At 32.1% G+C, this 24,836-nt stretch overlaps 1 protein-coding gene across 4 annotated transcripts in view; it reads right to left on the reverse strand.

Moving 5' to 3' along the window:
* The window catches only part of LOC129981100 (uncharacterized), a 577,941-nt gene that overhangs the window by 323,730 nt on the left and 229,375 nt on the right, over window positions 1-24,836 (reverse strand). For all 4 annotated transcript variants that reach the window (XM_056091770.1, XM_056091772.1, XM_056091773.1 and 1 more), the window contains exons 6-7: window positions 12,779-12,851; window positions 12,083-12,185 (exon numbers count right to left, since the gene is read on the reverse strand). In XM_056091770.1, coding sequence (XP_055947745.1) covers window positions 12,083-12,185; window positions 12,779-12,851 — 176 coding nt within the window. The remainder of the gene's footprint in view (window positions 1-12,082; window positions 12,186-12,778; window positions 12,852-24,836) is intronic.

The following is a 24,836-nucleotide window of genomic DNA, read 5'->3' on the forward strand; positions in this document are numbered from 1 at the left end:
TAATTATGCAATTAAATCCTAAGACTTTTGATAATCATGTAACATTAAACGAGCAATTCTTGTATATATATATATATATATATATATATATATATATATATATATATATATATATATATTCTAACGATTTGGATAACTAACGATTTACCTATATCGGTATCTTTCCTGGATAAACGTGATTATACACTTACATTTACACACACACACAAATTCAGTAATACAGCTTTGTTCTATCTGCTCTCATGCAGACAATGCCATACAGCGCCATCTTGGACTCAATTTAACTATGAGTGTAAGTGTGAATAAAACTGAGTGTAAGTTAAAAAATATTAGTAATTATGGATAAACTGTAAAATGAACACACACACACACACACACACATACACAAATTCAGTAATACAGCCTTTTTCTATCTGCTCTCATGCAGACAATGCCATACAGCGCCATCTTGGACTCAATTTAACTATGAGTGTAAGTGTGAATAGAACTGAGTGTAAGTTAAAAAATATGAGTAATTATGGATAAACTGTAAAATGAACACACACACACATACATATACAAATTCAGTAATACAGCCTTTTTCTATCTGCTCTCATGCAGACAATGCCATACAGCGCCATCTTGGACTCAATTTAACTATGAGTGTAAGTGTGAATAGAACTGAGTGTAAGTTAAAAAATATGAGTAATTATGGATAAACTGTAAAATGAACACACACACACACACATACACAAATTCAGTAATACAGCCTTTTTCTATCTGCTCTCATGCAGACAATGCCATACAGCGCCATCTTGGACTCGATTTAACTACGAGTGTAAGTGTGAGTAAAACTGAGTGTAAGTTAAAAAATATGAGTAATTATGGATAAACTGTAAAATGAACACACACACACACACACAGACACACACACACACACACACACACACACACACACACACACACACACACACACACACACACACATACACAAATTCAGTAATACAGCCTTTTTCTATCTGCTCTCATGCAGACAATTCCATACAGTGCCATCTTGGACTCGATTTAACTATGAGTGTAAGTGTGAATAAAACTGAGTGTAAGTTAAAAAATATGAGTAATTATAGATAAACTGTAAAATGAACACTGTAATATAGCAGATTATTTCGAATAACATGTTAAACAAAGTGCATTCAAGAATTTTTTTTTATTTAAATGACCGGTTCTTATGTAGGTAAGATTGAAAATTATTCATATGTAATCAGTATGTGATTCGGATATAAATATTTTGCCCGAAGAAACCTCGTCTTAAAGATATTAAAATTAATTCATCTGTTTTATGCTTACATGAAATTATTATATAGATGATTATTTTAACAACATTCCAACATTATGAAACCGTATACAAATGTACAATGCACATTCATCGCATATTTTATGAGAAACAATTGATAATGGAATATGGGAAACAATTGATAATGTAATTGGAAATCATTCATTATCAATGCTAATAATTTTGATGAATATCTTTTGACAATTGAGGAAATTCCAAACTAATTCCAAAACCACATACCATATGAAACTGTGGAATACTTTTCTATATTAATTCATTTAGGATCAAAGATATTGCCTTTAAAGTATGATCTCTCAAAGTCATTTTTAAAATCTTCATCCCTTCATTCACTTCCTCAACTCATTTTTCCAATACGGAAAATAATTTAGATGCATATTTTTTTCAAAATTAACATATAAATACTTCCCCTTTCATTACCAGTTAGAGGATAAAACAGCATTATGTCTACCAGCAAAGTTCGAGGGCTAAGAAAAAGTCTTCAGATCTCCGATTTCCCTGGGGTAGCTTAACATAAAAGAATTAATCACCAATTTATTAAACACCTCCAGAACAAACCTGACATGATCATCGATGAATTATGGCTCGGATCCAAAAACGAATATTTTCTCTTTCTTTTTAATACAACCAAATGTCTCACGGCTATTTAGGAAGTACATACAAATTACTTTCGAATATTGCAAAAAATGCCGGAAGGTAATTAAAAGCAGGTGTGTACCCTTAAATAATTGAACAGCAAATCCTCCGCAGCAATCGATAAAGCTTTTTTATTCATAATTTAAAAGATTAATCGATAAAATACCAGCAGGGCAAGTAAAAAAGGCTGAAACAAAATTCAGTACTTTACACAGTAATTCTTCAGTATGAAAGGAGTAACAAAAGCAACCCTGAATCACAGCTCAGAGTCTATAAGGTTGCATTTAAATAGAAAGAAGACACGCATGATATTAGATTCACGTTTCAAACCCATAATTCATTGGGTTTTAAATCGACGGTTTGCGTATGAAAGAGAAAAACAAATTCCAAAGAACAACATGATGGATTTTGATTGGTTAATTTTGTGGAAGTTGATCAAAATAGCCTGAAAAATGGTTATAAGGTGGTAGAATACTTAAATATTAAACTACTTTATTTATTTCAGTGTAACTATAATTGCAAAATAAATTCTTATTAAGGTGATAATAAAATCGTGCATTATTTATTTTTATCAGTGGAATGTTAAGGAAACTGAAACACCAGACAAAATTATAAAATATTTTAGGCAACAAAGCTATTAAATATTACGAAGAACGATTTTCACTCAAATATAATTCATAATCTTTTCTATTCATTATAAATTGTATTTCTTTTATAATGCTTTTAGAAATAAAATGCAGGATAAGTACAAGTGATGGACCCGATTTTAAAAAATCATATTTTCGAAACTACTGCACATATACATGATACATGAACATGAATTTAAAGAGAAACATACATGAATTTAAAGAGAAATATACCAGGTTTTTTCAGTTACAAAAGTTCGACTCTCTTGTTACACGGTATATGTCCAATCTGTAATTCATTTCATTCCAAACATTTTGTAGCATAACTATGCCAATGGTTCTGAAAGCTGCACAAATGCACAAGCAACCTTATTTCTTCAAATTGATGATACCATCGCAGAATACTCTTGTTGGTTGATGCTTATTTTCTGTAGCAATTTCTAAATGCACGTTGCACCAAAATTACTGAAGAAACCCGTGCATACTCTAACGTGCAAAAACTCTTCTCTGTCATTATCGCAATTTTTGGACTTCAATCCCAGCGATCAATGAATGTGCTGCTAATTGTTGATAAATGTGAAAAAAAGACTTGAGGTATTTCTCTTTCAATTCATGCAGTAATTTCGAAAATATGATTTTTTTTTGTAAATCGGTCCATAATTTGTACTCAATTTGTATATACTTACATGGGGAAAACATATTTCCAAGCATATTGAAAATTAATTGAAGACTTTTCACATTTTGTTGACACAATTCCAACATTAATTGTTAAAGTTAAGATCATTTTGATTTTTTTTAGTCATATGGGCCCTGAAAATTCCTTTTAAGGTCAGTTCAGGTTATAAAAGAAATAAAGCAACAAAGAAAGCTTGGAGATGTAATTTACCATAACCCCCTTTTGAATCAAACGGTGAGCACCCTTACCTTAATACCCAAAGAACCCATTGTGCAAATTAGTCTTAACTCATGCCCAGAAAGCAGATGGCTGATACAGTAAGTATGACCCCGACATGCAATTCCAATCCATCAGGATAATAGCGGGACTCCTACTTGATCCCGATTCACAGGTGAAAATAGGGGGCCTCTAGAAAGGGTTCTAGGCATCGGCAACGCCTTTGAAAACTCGCAATCGCCAGACGATCTATGGCAAGGAAAGGCGTAGCGGCGACCACTAGAGTGACCTTACAAGGCCAAGGCTCTAACTGTAGGTGATGACCTCATGGTTACAACATCACAACAAACCAAGACCAAGTGCCATGGATTCCTTTTATCACGTTGCGCATGGTGAAAACGGGCTTTATCTTGGGATCTTAGGCAATATGTCAATTCTTAAAGATTTATGCTGGCCAAAGGAATTGACTTCTTCCTGTAGGAGATGAATCTCAATAATTCAAAACATAATTCATAGAGTGGGGTGCTAGAGAGCTTTCTGGAGTTTGTTATTACCTGGTCTGACACTTCCGGAAGTAGGTGAGAAGTATTGCAGATGAATGGACGGGATTACTTGATTTGCTGGAGAATTATTCTTTTGCAAGAGTGGATTTAGAGGTCATTGTTCTGCACCGACGCCCTAATATTTCTAATTTTAGGAAGGCTTCTAGATGTAACTACAGGAAGGCTTTTACATGAGTTCATTTGAAGATGAATGTTCAGAAACATAGTTGGCGTAAACAACTCGAATTTAAATAGTGCTTTACGTTTGTTGGTGCAAAATAATTAAACTTTAAGTTATTCATTAATACTCTTTTGAATTTGTTAATAAAAACAAAGCTTTTGATAGTTAAATCAGCTTCAATAAGACTAAAAAGTTCTGCACAAATCACACAATAGCGATAAATAACACAATTTAAATATTTCTAATTTATCTGGTTCCATAGTTTAGTTAGTTTAGTTTAGTTATATAAACATCCCGTTTGAAGCAACATTAGGGCTATTTTGGGTCGGACCTCGTAATTTTGAACCGCGGTCAGATGACGAGGACGACACCTGAGCTGGCACCCCCTTCTCCACACCACACCAGCGGGAGGACGTTTGGTCAGGATGGATTTAACGTGCAACAGACCCCCTTACGCGACGGTTCTTCGGTGGAATCGGGTCTCGAACCTGAAACCCTCCGGTTCCGAAGCCGAAACCTTACCACCAGGCCACCGCGGCCCATCTGGTTCCATAGAGAATATAACAAAATTTCTCAGATAGTGAAGACGCAAGAAATTATTATTGTACTGCAACTTTAAATTTAAGCATTATACATTCGGGAATCAATGGCAGTTTGTGTCTTTTTAGTTTCAGGACAAATTGCTGTTTTTATGCATTATTTTGCTGTTCTTCATCAGAAAATTATTATTTTCCCCAATTTCTTTTATAAATAAATAAGCAATTTTTCCCAACCCTTCTAAGGCTATTCAAAACTACAAATGCACTGGAAAAATTATTTTAATATATGTTTAAAAATTACGAAAAAGCATTTGCATGAGTTTCAACCATTTTAAGCAGCCAAATAAATTATGCTATTTAAATCCCTTACTACTACTGATATATGCCAAAACAATTTTTGTTTATAAATTTTATGAAGTTTTACTTGTTGGCATGGATATTAACTATTTTAAACTATCAAATAAATAAAATTACTTTTATTACTGACGTACCTCTAATTAATATTTTTTAATAAATTTCTTTGGAATTTTCTCGTTACTTTACAGAAACAAACAATAAAAAAAAAACTTTCGTTCAGTTTCGATTAAAAATAAATACGATATTTTGAAGATTGAAATAATTATTCTGATATTTTATAGTAAAATAGTTAAAACAAACACTATAAAAATCACTTTGATGCCATCTCAGATGTCGTCCTCGTCATCTGACCGCGGTTAAGAATTACGAGATCCATCCCAAAAATATCCCTAATTTTGCTTTAAAATGGGACTTTAATCTAACTGAAACTAAAAACTAAACTGTAAAAATTGCTTCGATGTTATGAACGATATCCGAACTATATGAACGCTCTAGAATATTTTTTTAATATTACTTAAAAAGGATAGTGTATAATACGATACAAACTCATTACAATACCAGCAAACTAGCGCCTATAACTTTTCCGTAAATAACTTGTCAGTGAATGGCAAGCAGCAGTAAAATAGAAATGACGCACTAACACAACGTGTTCATTTTTCATGGTGTGTTCAACATAATACAACGTGTTATGTTGTTAAAATTCGTTTTCAGGTATGCTTAACTTTAAAATGATTACTCTTGTAATGACAGATAACACACACTTTTCTAATTGAAATGATACAACGAAAATTAAATAGACAGTTGGATTTATGTAGACACTAGATGGCACCACTTAATTTTTCCGAGAAAAATGTAAAAAACTGCTTTATTATATCTATTCAAATGTTACAATGACATGCCAGAATAACAGGAATGAACTGGTCAATCAATTTACCAAAATTATCGCTGTGGAGAAGTGATTAATATTACAGCCCCATTTTCGTTCATTAAAAGTAGAATCAAGAGATATTTTATTTAACTGGTAATAACGGAGGTAATCTCCCTAAAACTTTCTCGCATATCCTCCAATAATCTGATGGTATCACAGCAAACATCTTACATCACTGGCTAACAATAGTTACAATATATTAACATTTATCGTGAATAGACTGCGTTTACTAAATCTATGAAGTCATCATTGGCGAGTTTTTTGGCGATTAATCCCTGGCATCTGATTAATAGTATCCATAAAATTGAATTTGTATTTTAGACACTTTTTCCCAATCCATTGGAACCAAAATTTGACGCAGAGATTCAATTATAGTCACAAAATTCGATACCAAATTTGATATATTTAAGTCATTGCGCTTTTCAGTTATCGCGTTTACGTGTCTCTGAAAGTACACACCGACAGACGGTCAGTCCCATGTTGGATTTGGCTCAAAATTTGATAGAATTCCAAAAATTTGTTAAAAAGATCGTATACCAAATTTGATCAGTCTAATTCAAAGGTTTTTGAGTTATATTTGTCACAGACAGATAGACGGATTTTTCAAATCAAGGAGGTGTAAAATGTGAAAAATCATCAAATTGTCGAGTTCAAATTTTTTGACGATTACAACATTTTTTCTATACTACGTATACGAGAAAGTAAGAACGGGTGCCTTAATGGAAAAATTCTGAGATGCTCGTGCTTGCAAGAAAATTTTTGCAGAGATCAGATATGAAATTATTAATTACTAATAAATGTTTGAGATTTTTTTTCATAAATCAAGTTTTTTTATTCAGTTTATTTATTCTGATTCCACGTATTCAACAATTAGTAATATTCTTGGGGTCAACAAGGTGACATGGATCATTGTGGTTTTTAATTGTTCTTTTGCTAATGATTTCTGTCTCTTCCGTCCCATATTTCAACATAAGACATATTGTCTTTGTACTTTAAAAGTAACTAAATTTTTAATAAAGAAACTACAGGGGAAAAATACCCTGCTTTCCGCTTCGTAGTTTGGACATGGAAAAAAACAGCCGATTACCAAACTTAACTTTTTTTTGTGTGTGAGTGAGGATTATTTGATCACTTTGTCTTTAATTGTTCTTCACGAATGTTTTCTGTTTTCTTCCTTCTACATTAGAACAAAAGGCATACTGGTTTCGAATTTCATCAATAACTTCCTTATATTTAAAAAAAATTTACAAAGAATGGACCCTGTTTTCAGTGGCGTGGGAATAAAAAAGATATAAATGTTCCGATTGCCAAACTTATTTTTTATGGGTGGATGAAGCAATGGAGGGATTTTGAAATAGGTGCGTTACTGCGATACTCTTTTGTTTGGATAGGGGTGGTGGCAGGAAATATAGTTTTGAAAACAAAATGAATAATAGGAGTGAACGAATAATACAAGGGTTACTTTCTTTTTTCCATGAACCACTAGAAAAAAGACAAGAGTAGAAAGCAAAATGAGTTTACTACCAAAAGTCAAGTACAGACTTAGATATTTTCCGCCATGATCACCAGAAAATTTCAGGCATTTGTTATAACTCTGCATGAGGTTGCAGGCTTCCGCTAATAATGTGAAATGAGAGAAAATATATATTATGAACACTTTGGTTCATAATATATATTTATTATAAACACAAGTATAAACACTTTGTCATTAGTATGAACATTTTGGTCTCCTAGTGAAAACATTTTGTCATTAGTATGAACACTTTGGTCCTCCTAGTGTAAACACTTTGTCATTAGTATGAACACTTTGGTCCTCCTAATGTAAACACTTTGGTCCTCCTAGTGTAAACACTTTGTCATTAGTATGAACACTTTGGTCCTCCTAGTGTAAACACTTTGTCATTAGAATGAGCACTTTGGTCTCCTAGTGAAAACACTTTGTCATTAGCATGAACACTTTGGTCCTCCTAGTGAAAACACTTTGTCATTAGTATGATCACTTTGGTCTCCTAGTGTGAACACTTTGTCATTAGTATGAACATTTTGGTCTCCTAGTGAAAACACTTTGTCATTAGCATGAACACTTTGGTCCTCCTAGTGTAAACACTTTGTCATTAGTATGAACATTTTGGTCTCCTAGTGAAAACACTTTGTCATTAGCATGAACACTTTGGTCCTCCTAGTGTAAACACTTTGTCATTAGTATGAACATTTTGGTCTCCTAGTGAAAACACTTTGTCATTAGCATGAACACTTTGGTCCTCCTAGTGTAAACACTTTGTCATTAGTATGAACACTTTGGTCTCCTAGTGAAAACACTTTGTCATTAGCATGAACACTTTGGTCCTCCTAGTGTAAACACTTTGTCATTAGTATGAACACTTTGGTCCTCCTAGTGAAAACACTTTGTCATTAGCATGAACACTTTGGTCCTCCTAGTGTAAACACTTTGTCATTAGTATGAACACTTTGGTCTCCTAGTGAAAACACTTTGTCATTAGCATGAACACTTTGGTCCTCCTAGTGTAAACACTTTGTCATTAGTATGAACACTTTGGTCTCCTAGTGAAAACACTTTGTCATTAGTATGAACATTTTGGTCTCCTAGTGAAAACATTTTGTCATTAGTATGAACACTTCGGTCCTCCTAGTGTAAACACTTTGTCATTAGTATGAACACTTTGGCCTCCTAGTGTAAACACTTTGTTATTAGTATGAACACTTTGGTCTCCTAGTGTAAACACTTTGTCATTAGTATGAACATTTTGGTCTCCTAGTGAAAACACTTTGTCATTAGCATGAACACTTTGGTCTCCTAGTTATTCTTCAATTCAGGAAATTGAGGGAATGGATAAAAAAAATCACTCGGCTCTAAGCCGAGTTCTAGATAAAGCATAAACAAGGATGCAAGTTTGGGACAACAGAAAATCTCATTCAACGCGATGATCACATGGTTTTAAAGAAATGGAGCATGTTAGAAACAAAAATTGTTCAACTACATACCGAAATTACGAATTTGGGGAGTGAATATTTAGACATTATTGATCCATATTCTTTCCTCAAAAAAAAAAAAAAAAAAAAAAAATCAAAAGAACTATGAAGAAGGAAGAATTCCAAAGCAGCATTAAGGCTCATCTCATATCAAGGAGCGTTAAGGTTCATCTATGGTTTTCTAGATAGTTCGTCAATTCAGGAAATTAAGGGAATGAATAAAAATCACTCGGCTCTAAGCCACGTTCTCGATAAAGGGGAAACAAGGATGCAAATTTGTCGTAGCAGAAAATTTTGTTGAACGACAGTTGATGACATGGTTTGAAAGTAATGGAGAATACTAAAAACTCGGGCAACGACTCGGTCGCCTAGCATACAAAAATTCCAACTTTGGAGGGTGAATATTTAGACATTGTTGGTCCATATTCTTTCCTTAAAAGAGAAATCAAAGAGCTTCCAGATCAGAGAGGAAGGTGGAATTTCAACGGAAGGTTAAGGCACATATCACATCACAACAAGCAACGTTTTTCAAAGTGGATATCAGAAAACTGGCCTACCGATACGATGAATGTGTGAATCTTTACAGCGATTACGTCGAAAAAAATGAATTTATGTTCATAACTTTTGGTAATAAATTTATTTTATTCTTCACTCGTCTTCGTTTAATAGCACTTGCATCATATCCTCAGACCATAATTTCTACGCCTCTTACAGTTAGCATACAATGAAACAATTTTTATACGCAATCATATTTTTATAATTTCTTTTTCTTTTCATTCAAAAATATTTTTTAAGTGCAACAAGACACTCTTCAGAGAATTGTCACAATGGTATAAATATCTTTATGATCTATTAATACCTCACGTGAACTTATAACATAGCAATTACCTTTTTTCTTACAACATATGTAACAAATTAACATACTATTATTATTACAAATCCTAGCAACCTTTATTACAATGCAACGAATATTCAAAAAGAAATATTACGACTTCACGAACACATTTTATGTCATGTTTCCCGTTTACAATCGCAAAATAAAACATTTAATGCCTTCGCATTTCCTTGAACATGTAGTTCAAGATTAGATTTTTATTATCTGTTTCTCCCATTCATATAAAACACCAATTGAACCTTCTATTCAATTATGGGCACGTGCTAATCGATATGCAGGTCTGGTATTCCGAATACAAGACAGTTCTTTGTTGAGTTTAATGCAAAACTTTCCCAATTAGGAAAGGAGGAAATGTCTACAGCTGCAATTACTGCAGATTGTTACATTTCACGTCATGCAGCTAATGTTCTTAGACGTGCAACATTGACGGATTTGTTTTTTGTGTTTTTTTATTATTATTATCATTACAATTATTCATTCCAGACTTTGAATGCTTTTACAAATGACAGGAAACAGAAAATATTTAGAGTAATCAAATTGCATATGAATGAATGAGTTGTGATTGATGTATTAAATGAATGGTACAGGGTGGTACACAATGCAAAATAAGATCTGATAATATTTTGGACATTCCACTCCGGAAATAATCAGTGCTGATTACACAACACAGGAAAAAATAATTTAATAAATATTCAATAATTAATATATAATAATTTAAAAATAAACATAATACATTTTGTCACACTTACTCTATGTTCGTATCTTTCCATCTCTGCTACAGAATATAATAAAAATAAAGGATATAACATGTGACTGCCTTACAAAATTAGAGACATATAATTTTATGTGAAACCCATAGGTTAACAACTTTTCCTAACATACGTTAACAATTAACATTTTTCAACAACAATAACAAAACAATTTCGTGCGCAATTCCAAAAGGAGATAACTCAGATATGGCGATGAGATGATTTATGTATAGTGGTTGATTCTCATTTTTTTTTATGTATTAAGGCTATAAGATCGAAAAACTTATATTTCTATGATGGGATTTATCTACTTTGGAAGGGATTACACATGTGCGAAATTCTAATCGGAAATAACTTATATATGGGGTTGAGATGATTTTTGTACAATGGTTGGTTACCACTTTCCTGGTATAATAAGGCTGTGGGATCGAATAACCTATATTTCAATGATGGCACGTATCTACTAATGGAGAGATTTTACTGTGGTCGATGATGGCCATTAGGATTCAAACATAGTTCCTGTCACCTTACTATCGCGTTGATTGACATTAAATTCAAGCCTGGATGCTTCCACGGGGAGGGTGTAGCTTCAATAACATTGCATACAAAAGGACCTACTATCTAAAAATTTCTTCTTGAAGGGTTTTATCCAAAATTTTATATAAATATCTGATATTTAAATTAGATTTTATGTGAAACAATGTACTAAATTTCGTTAGTTCAGCTCGTTCTTCGTCGTATTCATATAACGCAGATGAAAATAATGCCAAGATCACGGATACGAATCCAAAAATAATTTTGAAGAATGCAATTAAGTTTAAAATGCAAAGATTCTTTAAAATATAGAGGTGAGATTTTTTCATGATTAAAATATTTTCTCTTTATATCCGAAAAAGTCAAAATAATATTAAATAAACAAGAGATGCCAACTCGGAAGGGTTAAATGTCTAGATATGTTCCTAACAACTAAAAATAACGGAATAATTTTTTTAAAAAATTTCAGTGAATAAAACCTGTACATCATCCTAAATGAATTAAAGAATCTTTATCCAAAAATATATTTTCTAATTTAAAAGAGAAATACATATCATTTTATCATGAATATTAAATTTTACTGTAGCATGCTATAATTATTGCTAATAAAAAATTCCGAGTTAAATATAATAATTGTTACTGTGTTAAAATCTACGTATTACATCGGAATACTTTCTGTTTTTTTTTTAAACACTGCGTTTGAAATGGTAGGAATCTTTTATAATTTTTCACATGTGAACACAAAAAAGCACAAGTTTTCCTTAAGAAGACTTCAAAATTCAGCCAGATGTTGACAATTCAATAGATGAGTGCTCTATTTAAGATTGTTATCAATTAAATCATTTTTAATACAACAGGTTTTAATCAAATTTTTGTACTCACCGGTAACTCCAGAAGAGCTGCCAAAGAATATTTTGCGGCCCCTTGTCTCAACTGACATAGAGCAACGAAATCTTCATCGTTAGTTTCTTTCTCCTTCAACAAACTAAACAAAATACAAAAAAAGTTTTTATATTAATAAACTTTTTAAAATCCAAAAATTCAAAAACTTTTGAAGAAAGTCTATTTACATATTCATTTCATTCATCTTATAAATTCGTCATGTTTTAAATACAATTAATTAAATTAACTGACTAATTCCTTAATGAGTTAATTTAATTGTTAAATTAAATTAACTCACTAATTAATTAATGAGTTAATTTAATTTAATTCTACTTATATCTGGCTTTGAAGCAATATAAGAGATTTTTGATTGGAATTTTGCTCGCAATTTTGAAAAACAGACAAATGATGATTTATTAAAGAGCATATATTTTGGTACTTGGTTATTTTTATGCCTTTCTTCCAGGTTTACTTGGCGATTTTCAGATTTTGTTAAGATTTCTCAAAGATGGTTGGCGACGATTTGCATTTTTTTTGGCGATTTCTGATGAGGTCGTAAAGATAAACAAGTAAATATTTTTTTCCCAATTTCGAATATTACTATTTCATAATATGCTAATAAATAGTTCACAAAAAATGCTTGAAATAAACTTAAAAAAAATTACTGCCAAAAAAAAAAAAAAAGATAATACTTACGGTAAAGCAATGTCCAAGTACAAATTTTGATATTCTTCATATTTATTCCATAGTAACTTCGAAAATATAGATGCTAAAAATGAAAAAAGTATATATATTCATTAATTTTATAGATATTCTTCATATTTATTCCATTGTAATTTCGAAAATATGGATGCTAAAATATATATATTCATTAATTTTAACTAAAAATGCTTCTCAAATTACGAAACCACATTTAAAATTTAAAAAATTCTTAACATTACATTAACACATAAGTTTCCTAATTCACACAATATCTATTACATTTCTTCTTTTCGGTTTAAAGTATCAAATAACATGTTTAATTTAAATTATTGTTATATGTTCATTAAATTATTTATTCAGCCCAATTAGTCATCATTCATTATTAATTATAACATTCATTAGTTGTTATAGGCAAAGCTTTTTTTTAAGAAGGTCGATTAATTAAGCCCAATTAATCATCATTCATTATTAATTATAACATTCATTAGTTGTTATAGACAAAGCTTTTGTTTTTAAGGTCAATTAGTTCAGCCCAATTAATCATCATCCATTATTAATTATAGCATTCATTAGTTGTTATAGACAAAGTTTTTGCTTTAAAGAAGATCAGTTAATTCAGCCCAATTAATCATCATTCATTATTAATTATAACATTCATTAGTTGTTATAGCCAAAACTTTTGTCTTTAAGAAGGTAAGTTAATTCAGCCCAATTCATCATCATTTATTATTAATTTTAACATTCATTAGTTGTTATATACAAAGCTTTTGTTTTTAAGAAGGTCCATTAATTCAGCCTAATTAATCATCATTCATTATTAATTATAACATTCATAAGTTGTTATAGACAAAGCTTTTGTCTTTAAGAAGGTCAATTAATGTGCTATCATTATGAATACACATCATCTAACTATTCTTGGTCTACAATCTAGTTACATTCGTTTTTTTTTTTTCAATAGAAGATTCCAAAACTAAAATAAGGTAAAACATGTGGCGTGTATCATGCGAGCATGTGTTGATTTTATTATTTGTCGATTTTATCGATTTGCATAGGCGTTTGAAACGTCAGAGTATTGATATTACTGGAGCTTTTTTTGTTTAGTTGGTTATATTAACGTCCCATTTTAAACCAACAGTAGGACTATTTTGGGACGGACCTCGTAATTTTGAACAGCGGTCAGATGACGAGGATGACACCTGAGCTGGTGATGACGAGGATGACCCCCACCCCCCCTCCACACCAGCGGGAGAACGTTTGGTCATGACGGATTTAACGTGCAACAGACCCCCTTACACGTCGGTTCTTCGGTGCAATCGGGTCACGAACCTGAAACCCTCCGGTTCCGAAGCCGAGACCTTACCGCCAGGCCACCGCGGCCCCGGTATTACTGGAGCAAAAGTGACATTGCAAATATTGATACCCTAGTGAAATTCTTTGAAGATTAAACTATAAGATATTTCATTTCGTATAGACCGTCATTATAAAAAAAATGGGTTTTAAATTCCTTTAGAAATTATTTATTATGTTAATATTTTTATCATTTTTTTCAATAACTGTAAATTTGCTATAACGGAAAAGTAAGAAAAAAAAAGTTAAAAAAAAAATCACTGTTTGATATCGCCCGAAAATACAGTGCGGTTGAAAAACAAACAAATTCCAGAGCTTTCTAAACTCGATTTGAAAAACTAATCATAGGCATAATACTTGTAAAAGCAAAGCCGCACATATACAACAAAGCATCTTCTGTTCAAAGAAGGTCATCTAATATCAAAAGCAAAGCAGGGAAAAAATATTCGTAACATCCAACAATCGCTTTCTAAAATTTCATGATATAATTCATAGAATTTATATAACAATGCCGGCAAACTATATGTACAAGAAAATTGAACAAAAATATCTACAAATTACAATATTATTTCACGCATAGAATAACGAATAATAATTTCAACCCCTCCCCTAACCCCACCAAAAAAAAGCATTTTTCATTCTATAAAATATAAAATTTAAAAAAAAATATCTTTACATCGATAGGGACCTTGAAATTTATCTTCGATGCAAAATAACATTTTATAATGCTTTGGAGTAACACAAATAAATGGTATGTGTTTTTATAATACAGAAATTCTATATAATTTTCGCTTTTTATTTATTTAAATTTTTTCGAATAATCATAAAAGATGAGATTTACAATACGGGATTTGTTGATCATTATTTTCGTAAAATGTTTGTAAGTTTGAAGATACCAATTTGGCATTTCAGTCAGTTTCACCGCCAGAAGTTTCATTTTAATTTCACACACATACAAACACAAAATTTGAATAAATATTATTCGTTGACAAAAAGTATAAATTCGGTCCGCTTTGCGGTATTCTATTTTTCTTCTTTAAAATCAGACAATTTAAAGCAGTATACATTTTTTCGTTAAAAACTATAAATCTTGCCTATATTATCTAATTGTTGTTTATGAAAATATATTACTAAAATATTGCATTAAAAATTTCCTGACCTTTATTGCTTTCCAAAATAAAACACTTTTTAAAATATCTTTAAAAACAATTTCATCACCTCAAAAAAGATTTATATTGATAAAACATTCTGCTATTTTATTCTGGTTGTAAAAAATAGTCTTTGTTAGGATGAACCTATTCCTGTTTATATATTATTGCTCCATCTTCAGTTGTCTTCTAGAAACTTTCTTGCTCACCCCCTAACTAAGATGCTATCAACGTTACTTCTCGCAGAAAGATTATGGGGCCTTGGACAAGAACTTGAAAGCCATGTGCTCAGATTTTTATTTTTAGAGTTCCACTCATCAGCGCTTTGTGCTTTGTATTATTGTAAAGAAGACTGATAGTGCATTTTGGACAAGCTTTTTGTCGATTGACTGAATTTACAATTATAGTCATTTGATAGTATATGAAATTTAATTTAATTAAGTCATTGCGTTTTGAATTAACGCGTTTGTAACGTTAAAGAAAATAACAGACTGTCAACTCTTTGACATATTTCATTCAAAAATTGTGGACTAAATTTCATTAAGTAATTGTGTGTGTTTTAGTATTGCGCTTCCATCCTTATGAATGCATACACCGAAAAACAGTTAGTCCTGTATGGATGCAGTTTAAGATAGCACATTTGATGTATTTAAGATATAAATCTACATTTTATAGGCTGAAACTGTGTACTAAATCATGTTCATAGAAAGATAGAGTTCAAAATTTCATAGAGCTATACAAACTGGGTGTGAAGATTACATGCCAAATTTCATTTGTCTATCTCAAAGCATTTTTACTTATATTCATAGATGCTTTTCAGAAGCGGAAAAAAACTGATAAAAGAATATTAGTCAAAATCTTGAGTTCAGAATCTTTGATGATTACAATTTCTTGTTTTATATCCTCGAATGTTCCCTGAAAGTTCTAACCTCAAGTTGAAAAATTATTGGAAATGTTTCTCCTCGAAATTCTCGGGTACTCGAGTATATTTACGGTCCTCACTATAAATCAGCAAACAATATCAGCAAGTCGCCAAAAAAATCGCCAAGTAAAGCCAGGGGCGCAAACATACGCAAAGTATCCTTTTTATATATTAACACAATATGGCACGTTTTGAACATCAAATTAAGGTACAATAAAGAAAACTGAAATGTATTTTGGATGTCTAATTTATTACCGACAGAGACTAAAATTTGGAGACCTACAAAACAGATGACAAAACCATACATGAAATTTCAATTATCTAAATTGTTGCAATAGTCAGTTATCGGACTCATATATTCGGAAACATACAGACCGACAGACGGTCAATCCTTTGAAAGACATTGTTCAAAAATTCAATACAGTTCTAATGATAAATTCTATATACTTTATTTCATACATTTAGTTTTTTAGTATTTTTGAATTATCGCATTCTTAAATACATTGAAAGAATAAACGGAACGGACACACTTCTCATGGATGGATTTCACCCAAAATTGACTGAAAAAATCATCACTAAATTTGATAAATAGAGCATTAATTTTTTGAGTTAACATGTTCACAGTCTCACAGAGTCGTTTCTAAAAATCTAAAAACGTGCTCCCATAATGCAGGGGTGATATAAAAAAGTGGAGATTCATCAAAATCTCGAGGTTGAAATTTTGACGCTTACAGCACTTTCTCTTTGTCTACTTCGTATACGAAAAGGTTAAAAATAAGATTGAAAGCAATATTCTGGTTTTTCGAAAAATGAATGACTGGAAAAGATTGATGAACAGTCCCTAATATAAACACAATTCAACATTCACTTTATAATAATTCACTCACAATCGTAGCATATATTAGTCCCGAAGCATAATTAACATATGGAAGCGCAATCCATATTTAACAACTGTCTATGCACTAATGCAAAATATCAACCTAATTATTGCATGCCAAAAAAGATTTAGAGTTCGAGGTTAAAAAAAAGATCACCTGTACCGGATGTTTCCTTTCTTTTTTAATTTCATTCGTTCCTTCGTACTTTGAAACGCATATCACGGAGATTTTGTGTTGTTAAGACCAACAATTTCTCAATCAAATGCTGATCGCCTTTTATATATATTTTACCATTTTCAATTTGGAAAAAATTCGTTTGATGGAAAAGTGCCCCCCTTGCTGTGGTTCCTTTGGCTATGCATAATGGTAAAATCACCCTTTTTTTTCTTCTAAGTTTTCATTTTATTTACTCAGTTACTTTACTATTTACTATTAGGTTATCTAGGTTGATGATATATGCTTTAAGTATAGTATATAATTAATTTTTTTGGAAAATTAATAACTAAAAATTTGTGAAATCAAAAGATATAGAAACTATAATATAATAGAAAGAATCCTTGTATAATTGAAGAAACAAATATTACTACAGCATTATCATCTATCCGTTTTATCAACAAGACAAAGTAAGCACAGGCAATAATCTCCTTTTTATTCAAAATTAAATCCATAAAAGTGGATTGTATTAAATATTATTCATTGGAAAATCAATGTCCAAACATATAATAAAAAAAGTTTCGAAAATTTCACCGAAAATTGTTTTAGGGGATGATAAAAATAAAGGCAAAGAGACCACAGAGAAAATCTTATATGTAAATAAAATGATTTAAATGCAAGTTTATAGACATTAAGGTTTCTTAATCCATCCAAATTCTTGATAGCATGCTTTAGTGGAACTTTCAAATCATAATCTCGTGAAAATATAGCTTCTATACTATAAAACCCAGTTTGGTTTGGTTTGGTTATATTAACGTCCCGTTTGAAGCAACACTAGGGCTATTTTGGGATGGATCTCGTAATTTTGAACCGCGATTAGATGACGAGGAAGACACCTGAGCTGGCACCCCCCATCTCCAAACTTTCACACCACACCAACGGGAGGACGTTTGGTCATGACGGATTTAACGTGCAACAGACCCCCTTACACGATGGTTCTTCGGTGGAATTGGGTCACGAACCTGAAACCCTCCGGTTCCGAAGCCGAGACCTTACCACCAGGCCATCGCGGCCCCTATAAAACCCAGACACATCATTCTCTTTCTTGTACATACTTAAAAACTTTTCCAAAGATTTCACTACTGTTCTTTAACCTTGATCCAATATATTATCGATGCAAATTTAAGGTGCATTAGTATTAGTGGAAATAATCAGAGATTGCAATTATTTTCATGTCTCTACTGAGGTAAACAATAACATTCAAAACTATACAAATAAATAACATCCTTAATTGTGTTCAGGATCCACTCAAAAAGTTTTCTTATGGGCAAGAAAAATGTTCCCAAGATTTGTATAAAATAAAATGACTATTTTACATCAACAATGCATTGAAAAAAAAATCCCCGACAGCTTTGTCCTTTAGGAAGAGAATAAAACGCTAATCATAGTGCCATTTTGAGCTTCCAACATGCCTTCCCTGTAACTTCTTGGCCTTGATTATAACAGATGCTTGCACAAAATGTGACCAATACACCCAATTTTACAACTATCCAGGATGTGAGATTACTATTCCATTAATAAACCCTGAAAAATAAAAGCGATCTACTTTTATATAACATTTCTTTAATAGCTGGAAATCATCTCCAACCTCGTAGTGTCTTTGACCTTGATGCATCCCAAATCAGCCAAGACAAAAGAACAACACCACAAAGTGGTACCGACCTGAGACAGCGTGAATACAACACAGGAAATAAAACACAGATGAATGGAAAAATAATACCAACTTTTAATAATTCGCTGCATGAAGCGGCTAACCTTGCACTCAAAGCTGGCATCAGCAACAGCTTTTCGGTTCAAAGATCTGGTAGAAGACACCCACGAATGTATGTCTCAAAAGAGCATGAACCCGTTTATTATCACAGAAACTTGATACCGTGAGTTTCAAAACGGAGCACAAATCGTTGCCGCCCGACTGTTTCCTAATGCTTCGAGAAAAAAAAAAGCATGCTCTTGATGACAATGTAACAATGCCATTTGGGTGTCGAACGAGATTCCTGCGGCTGGGATAGTGCCTACGAATACCTGGGCCTACGTATTTCTGTGTTTGTCTGGGTCTGGTGACACAGTTGGAGAGGGGCGTCGGTAACTTTTATTACCATAATGAAGATCATGCGATCCAGAAGGGCGTAATAGACACGAAGGGTGAAGAACCATCGCTCTTGGCGAGGTAGTAGCTGGTGTGAAGAAATCGATCTTACCAGTGGCGTGTTAAGGGTTAGCGTGTACGGTGCTTAATATTCTTGTACCCCTAATTGATATTTGGAATTATGTTGTTGTTGTTCTTTCTTATGGCACTTGCCATGGACAAACCTGCTGTTACGAAGACAGCGATTTAAGTCTGAGGGGAGCGTCTCTTGTTTTTATAGTGCCAACTAGGCCCAAGAGTACGACTTAACTACACATCGCTCATTCGCTTGCACAACCCCTTTTTACAGGAGGGCATATTCACACATCTCACAGATAGAAAAACGGAAGAACAACCATGCCCAAACCGGGACTCGAACCCAGGATCCCCAGATCACGGGGGAGACGCGCTACCCTTCTGCTAGGACGCCGACATTTGGAATTATAAAGTGCCGCATTGATTGTCTTCACAGCAGACATTATGACCAATCGCTCAAACATCTAAACAGAGCAATAAGTGTAAGCACCTCCAATCGTTGTCATTGTTTTTTGGACAGTTGTTAAGTATATAGTTTAATCATAGGTATGTTTAAAATTTTAGATGAAACCTTTTGAGTTATTACTGTAGAGCTATTCAGTTTAGTTTAGTTTAGTTATATTAACGTCCCGTTTAAAGCAACACTAGAGCTATTTTGGGACGGACCTCGTCATTTTGAACCTCGGTCAGATGACGAGGACGACACCTGAGCTGGCATCCCCCTCTCCACACCACGCCACACCAGCAGGAGGACGTTTGGGGTCATGGCGAATTTAACGTGCAACAGACCTCCTTACAGGACGGTTCTTTGGTGGAATCGAGACACGAACCTGAAACCCTCCGGTTCCGAAGCCGAGATCTTACCACCAGGCCATCGCTGCCCGTAGAGCTATTGAAATCTGATATCTGTTATCAAGTCCCAACAGATTTAGCAAGAAGTTTAGAGAGCGATCCTTTAGGTATTTTCACTTGTATTTGTATTGTTATGACAAGAAAAGTTCAAGAAGTTAGAGAAGCCTTCTCTAAAGGCGTATGTAGCATTCAAATCACGCCACTATTTTTGTGGTGTATTCAACTGCTCCAACTTCAGAATTTATATTTACTGGGTATATAGCCAATGATCTTATTGATGGTCTAAATAAATAAATAAATAATAATAAAGCCGATTAATGTTTTTTTCCTGATAGCTTGAATATTAAGCCATTTAATCCAATTTGTGTGTCCCTAAGATTATTTTGTACAATTTTAGTAAAATTTTAATTTTATATATGTAGTTGGCTGCGTGGTTAAGTTCCCGCGCTCACAGGCAGACAAAGAAAATTTTAAGAATATTTTGTAATTCAGAGAGTTTTAATGCGGGGGATTGTATTAAAATATCGAGGTACAATTTTTCAGCAGTTAGAGTATTTTTGCTTGGAATACGAAGTAATTAATATGCATAGAGTATTTTTGCTTGGAATACGAAGTAATTAATATGCATAGAGTATTTTTGCTTGGAACACGAAGTAATTAATATGCATAGAGTATTTTTGCTTGGAACACGAAGTAATTAATATGCATAGAGTATTTTTGCTTGGAATACGAAGTAATTAATATGCATAGAGTATTTTTGCTTGGAATACGAAGTAATTAATATGCATAGAGTATTTTTGCTTGGAACACGAAGTAATTAATATGCATAGAGTATTTTTGCTTGGAATACGAAGTAATTAATATGCATAAAGTATTTTTGCTTGGAATACGAAGTAATTAATATGCATAAAGTATTTTTGCTTGGAATACGAAGTAATTAATATGCATAAAGTATTTTTGCTTGGAATACGAAGTAATTAATATGCATAAAGTATTTTTGCTTGGAATACGAAGTAATTAATATGCATAAAGTATTTTTGCTTGGAACACGAAGTAATTAATATGCATAAAGTATTTTTGCTTGGAATACGAAGTAATTAATATGCATAAATCGTAATATTATATTACGATTTACTAATATTAAAAGGCAAAAAAGTTGGATGATACTGCTATAAAAAATATTAGACTAGTGCATTATTCAGAGATAAAATTAAAGCACTGTATCTCGAATTTTCGTAAATATTGAGGGTCTCTATAAATAATTTTTTCCAAGAGCTTAAAATTTCCAATTAGGAAAACAGTATATCGCATAAAAGTTTTATATAGAACAAAAATTTTCAAATAAAAAATTATGTATGCTTATTATAATCGAAATGTGACTATTGATTATGATTTTTATTGTAATAGAAGTTTTCGAAAAACGGAATTCATTTAAAAACACAATAAAAGTATTAAAATACTTTAGTAAATATTTATCTTTTCAGTTATAAAGGTTTCGACTGCATTTACGAATATTTACAAGGCGGCATTACTGAGAAATTTTAAAGCCATTTTAAACGAATCAAATAAGTAAAAAAAATGTTTAAAAAATGAACTTATTTTGCCCTTTTGATCGTTTACTTTACTTTTCAAACTTATATCATTAACAATCAAGGAAGAAAAGATTGCAAGTACTCCAATTCCAAGTCGGTAACATATCCGGAGTTTTTTTCTTCCCAATTATCCTAATGGCAGAGTAAAAAAGACACTCAAACAAGTTTCAAAATAATACATTCAAATCCATGAGAAATAGAGAAAAGAAGTAAAAAAAAAAAAAAGACCGGAAGACCGGAAAAGTCATTTCCGAAATGTCAATTTGAAGTTCAAAAATCAACAAATTTCACTCAAGTACTTCAAATATATATATATATATAAAAAGAAGTTCAACTTTCCTTCTCATTTTCGTTAATACGTCTATAGGTCAAAAACTTCCATTAAATCTAACGGTTCTTCTTGGGAAGAAAATCGAAGTTGTCAAATCCAGCACCAACGGGCAGGTCAAAAAGGAAATTCTTCCGCTATTTAGATTTAAAAAAATATATATATTAACCTCGGCTCACTGATCCGAGGAAGGGCCAGCGCTGGACTAGCCCGAGGGATGCACTCTCGAACACCAACAAATGGAACACTCCCCATTCAAAAAGCAGCTTGAATAATCATCTCGTATCTGTCATTATGTCAAAAATTTACAAAGAGCCTAGAGATACGGGCTACAAGAATGGAGATTTGCTAATAAAAACGAAGTGAATGTTGTCCAACGGTGAGATAAAAGCGAAAATGCTATTTTTTTCTGCACCAATTACGCTACTTTTTTTTCTGCGCCAAATATGTTTTTATCGTTGCATGTCTAGAAGGTCATGGGGAGGAAGATAATTTTTTTTTTTAGAGTGATGGTCAGAGATAGTTTCCGTAAAATGACTTCCGAGTGGCAGCAGGTGACGGTTCCAGTCTTAAGTTCTGCAGACACATGCAGATAAGAAGTGAAAGGAAAAAAATTACATCTGGGGTGGAGTTTAGCAAAAAGTCTTCTTGTTCTTAGAAGCTTTCATATAAGGGAAAGAAAAATTTTCCATGATAGGAGGTAGACGACGAGACAGACATTTGATGTAAAGGAATTTCGGAAAATACAGAGCAGAATATTTCGAAATTTGTTGCAAACAGCGACAATTCTAATGATCACAAATCTATATTGTTTTATATACAATTAAATAGTCCCAAATATAATTCAATATATTTAAAAAACAGTTGATTTCTCTGATCATAATTTAGGTTTTAAACGTCAATTATACAAACGTTGTCAATATTCAGCTCTAATCCATGGGAACTGTTTTCATGATATAAGGTAGACGACGACGCAATTTTTTGATGTCAAAAAAAATCTGCTATATGCAAAAGCAGCTCAAGTTAATACAATGGCGAAACGTGGTGTAGTAGTTAAATAATTCCGAATATAATTCACTGTAACTGAATTAAAACTGATAAGTAACTCATATAAATAAAAATAATTTTATTTTCCATATTTACGATTGATAATCGGTAAAATAATCCTACAAAATCTTTTTATGGCATGAAGGCTTCGACAAGTTTTTAATTCTCTAGTCACAGTTTTCTTTAAAAAGGGGCATAAATGGAATAATGTTTTGTCATAATGTGGTCTAAGGTTGATGTTTGGGACGTATATACATCCCCCCCTCAGACTCTTGAGAGTTGAGGGGGTCTTTAGCCAAGTTGGAAATCCAAATCCGCTACTAAATATAAAACCAGAAGTAATATTCTGGGTCACGGATTAACAAAGTTCAATTCGTGACTCAGAATCTTAAATAATAATAATAATAATTTTTTAGCCAAATTTATTTTTTAAAGTTTATTACTTTATTATACAGACATTTTAAGCACGTTTTTGGCACTTCTAAAAATATACCGATGGACAGAAAATGCTTTGAAAACGTGCCTTACCATTACATTAAAAGCCATTACTTTCACCTGTATTTAACAATATAAAAATAGATGAAAGTAAGAAAATGAATGCAGATAAAGCTTTACTATTTAGACAAAATTATTTCATAAAAACAAAGTTTTTTTTTTTTTTAAATGTAGTATGCATAATATTTAATAATCAAGTTTAAAAATATGGTGCAATACAATAATAATAATTTAATATAGTCTACGTAAAAGTAAATTTTTATATTTGGAAGATAAGAATAAAATGGAGAATTGATATAAGAAGAAAAAAATTATTCGAAAATAATAACGTATTCTTCACAGGATTTGTTGTAACTTGATAAAATTTTGATTCGTCGAAAATAATTTTTGTTTAGTAAGGGATTTTTTTCAGATATTATGTTACAATTAAAGCATACTATTCAGTTATTTCAGAAGATTCCTTGCTATTTAATTAAAATAATATCATGATTTATTAGTTATTTTACAGATTATCTAGTTGTTTCACGAAATAACTGATTATCTTCTATGAAGTAAGGGATTTCATATTTCAGCGATAACTTTCATTCTGATAAAAAAATATAAGTATCTGAAGTAACATGCGTGCTTTTTTCAGCTAGTTGTTTCACGAAATAACTGATTATCTTCTATGAAGTAAGGGATTTCATATTTCAGCAATAACTTTCATTCTGATAAAAAAATATAAGTATCTGAAGTAACATGCGTGCTTTTTTCGAAAATGAATAGTTTTAGCCTTTTATTTTATTGATCCAAGAAATGATTAAAAAAAATGTTAATCAAACACGGGGCAGGGGTGAGATGGTTAACCCGAAGGGTAGGTGGAAAGAGAGAAATACACCGAATCTTGGCACATTCGAACGGAACTTCGAATACCTGTCGCACCCATCGAATTCCCAACTTCACAGCCATTTGTTCGACACTTTTAAAACAGACAGCGGATTCTTGATGAGAAGAAACCGGATTCAGTAGGTTCCAATTAGAAGCTCATTGAGTGGCATACTCTGTGACCTTTATTGCGGGTAGAGGTCAG

The sequence above is a fragment of the Argiope bruennichi genome, chromosome 8, assembly GCF_947563725.1.
Source record: "Argiope bruennichi chromosome 8, qqArgBrue1.1, whole genome shotgun sequence".
NCBI lineage: Eukaryota > Metazoa > Arthropoda > Arachnida > Araneae > Araneidae > Argiope > Argiope bruennichi.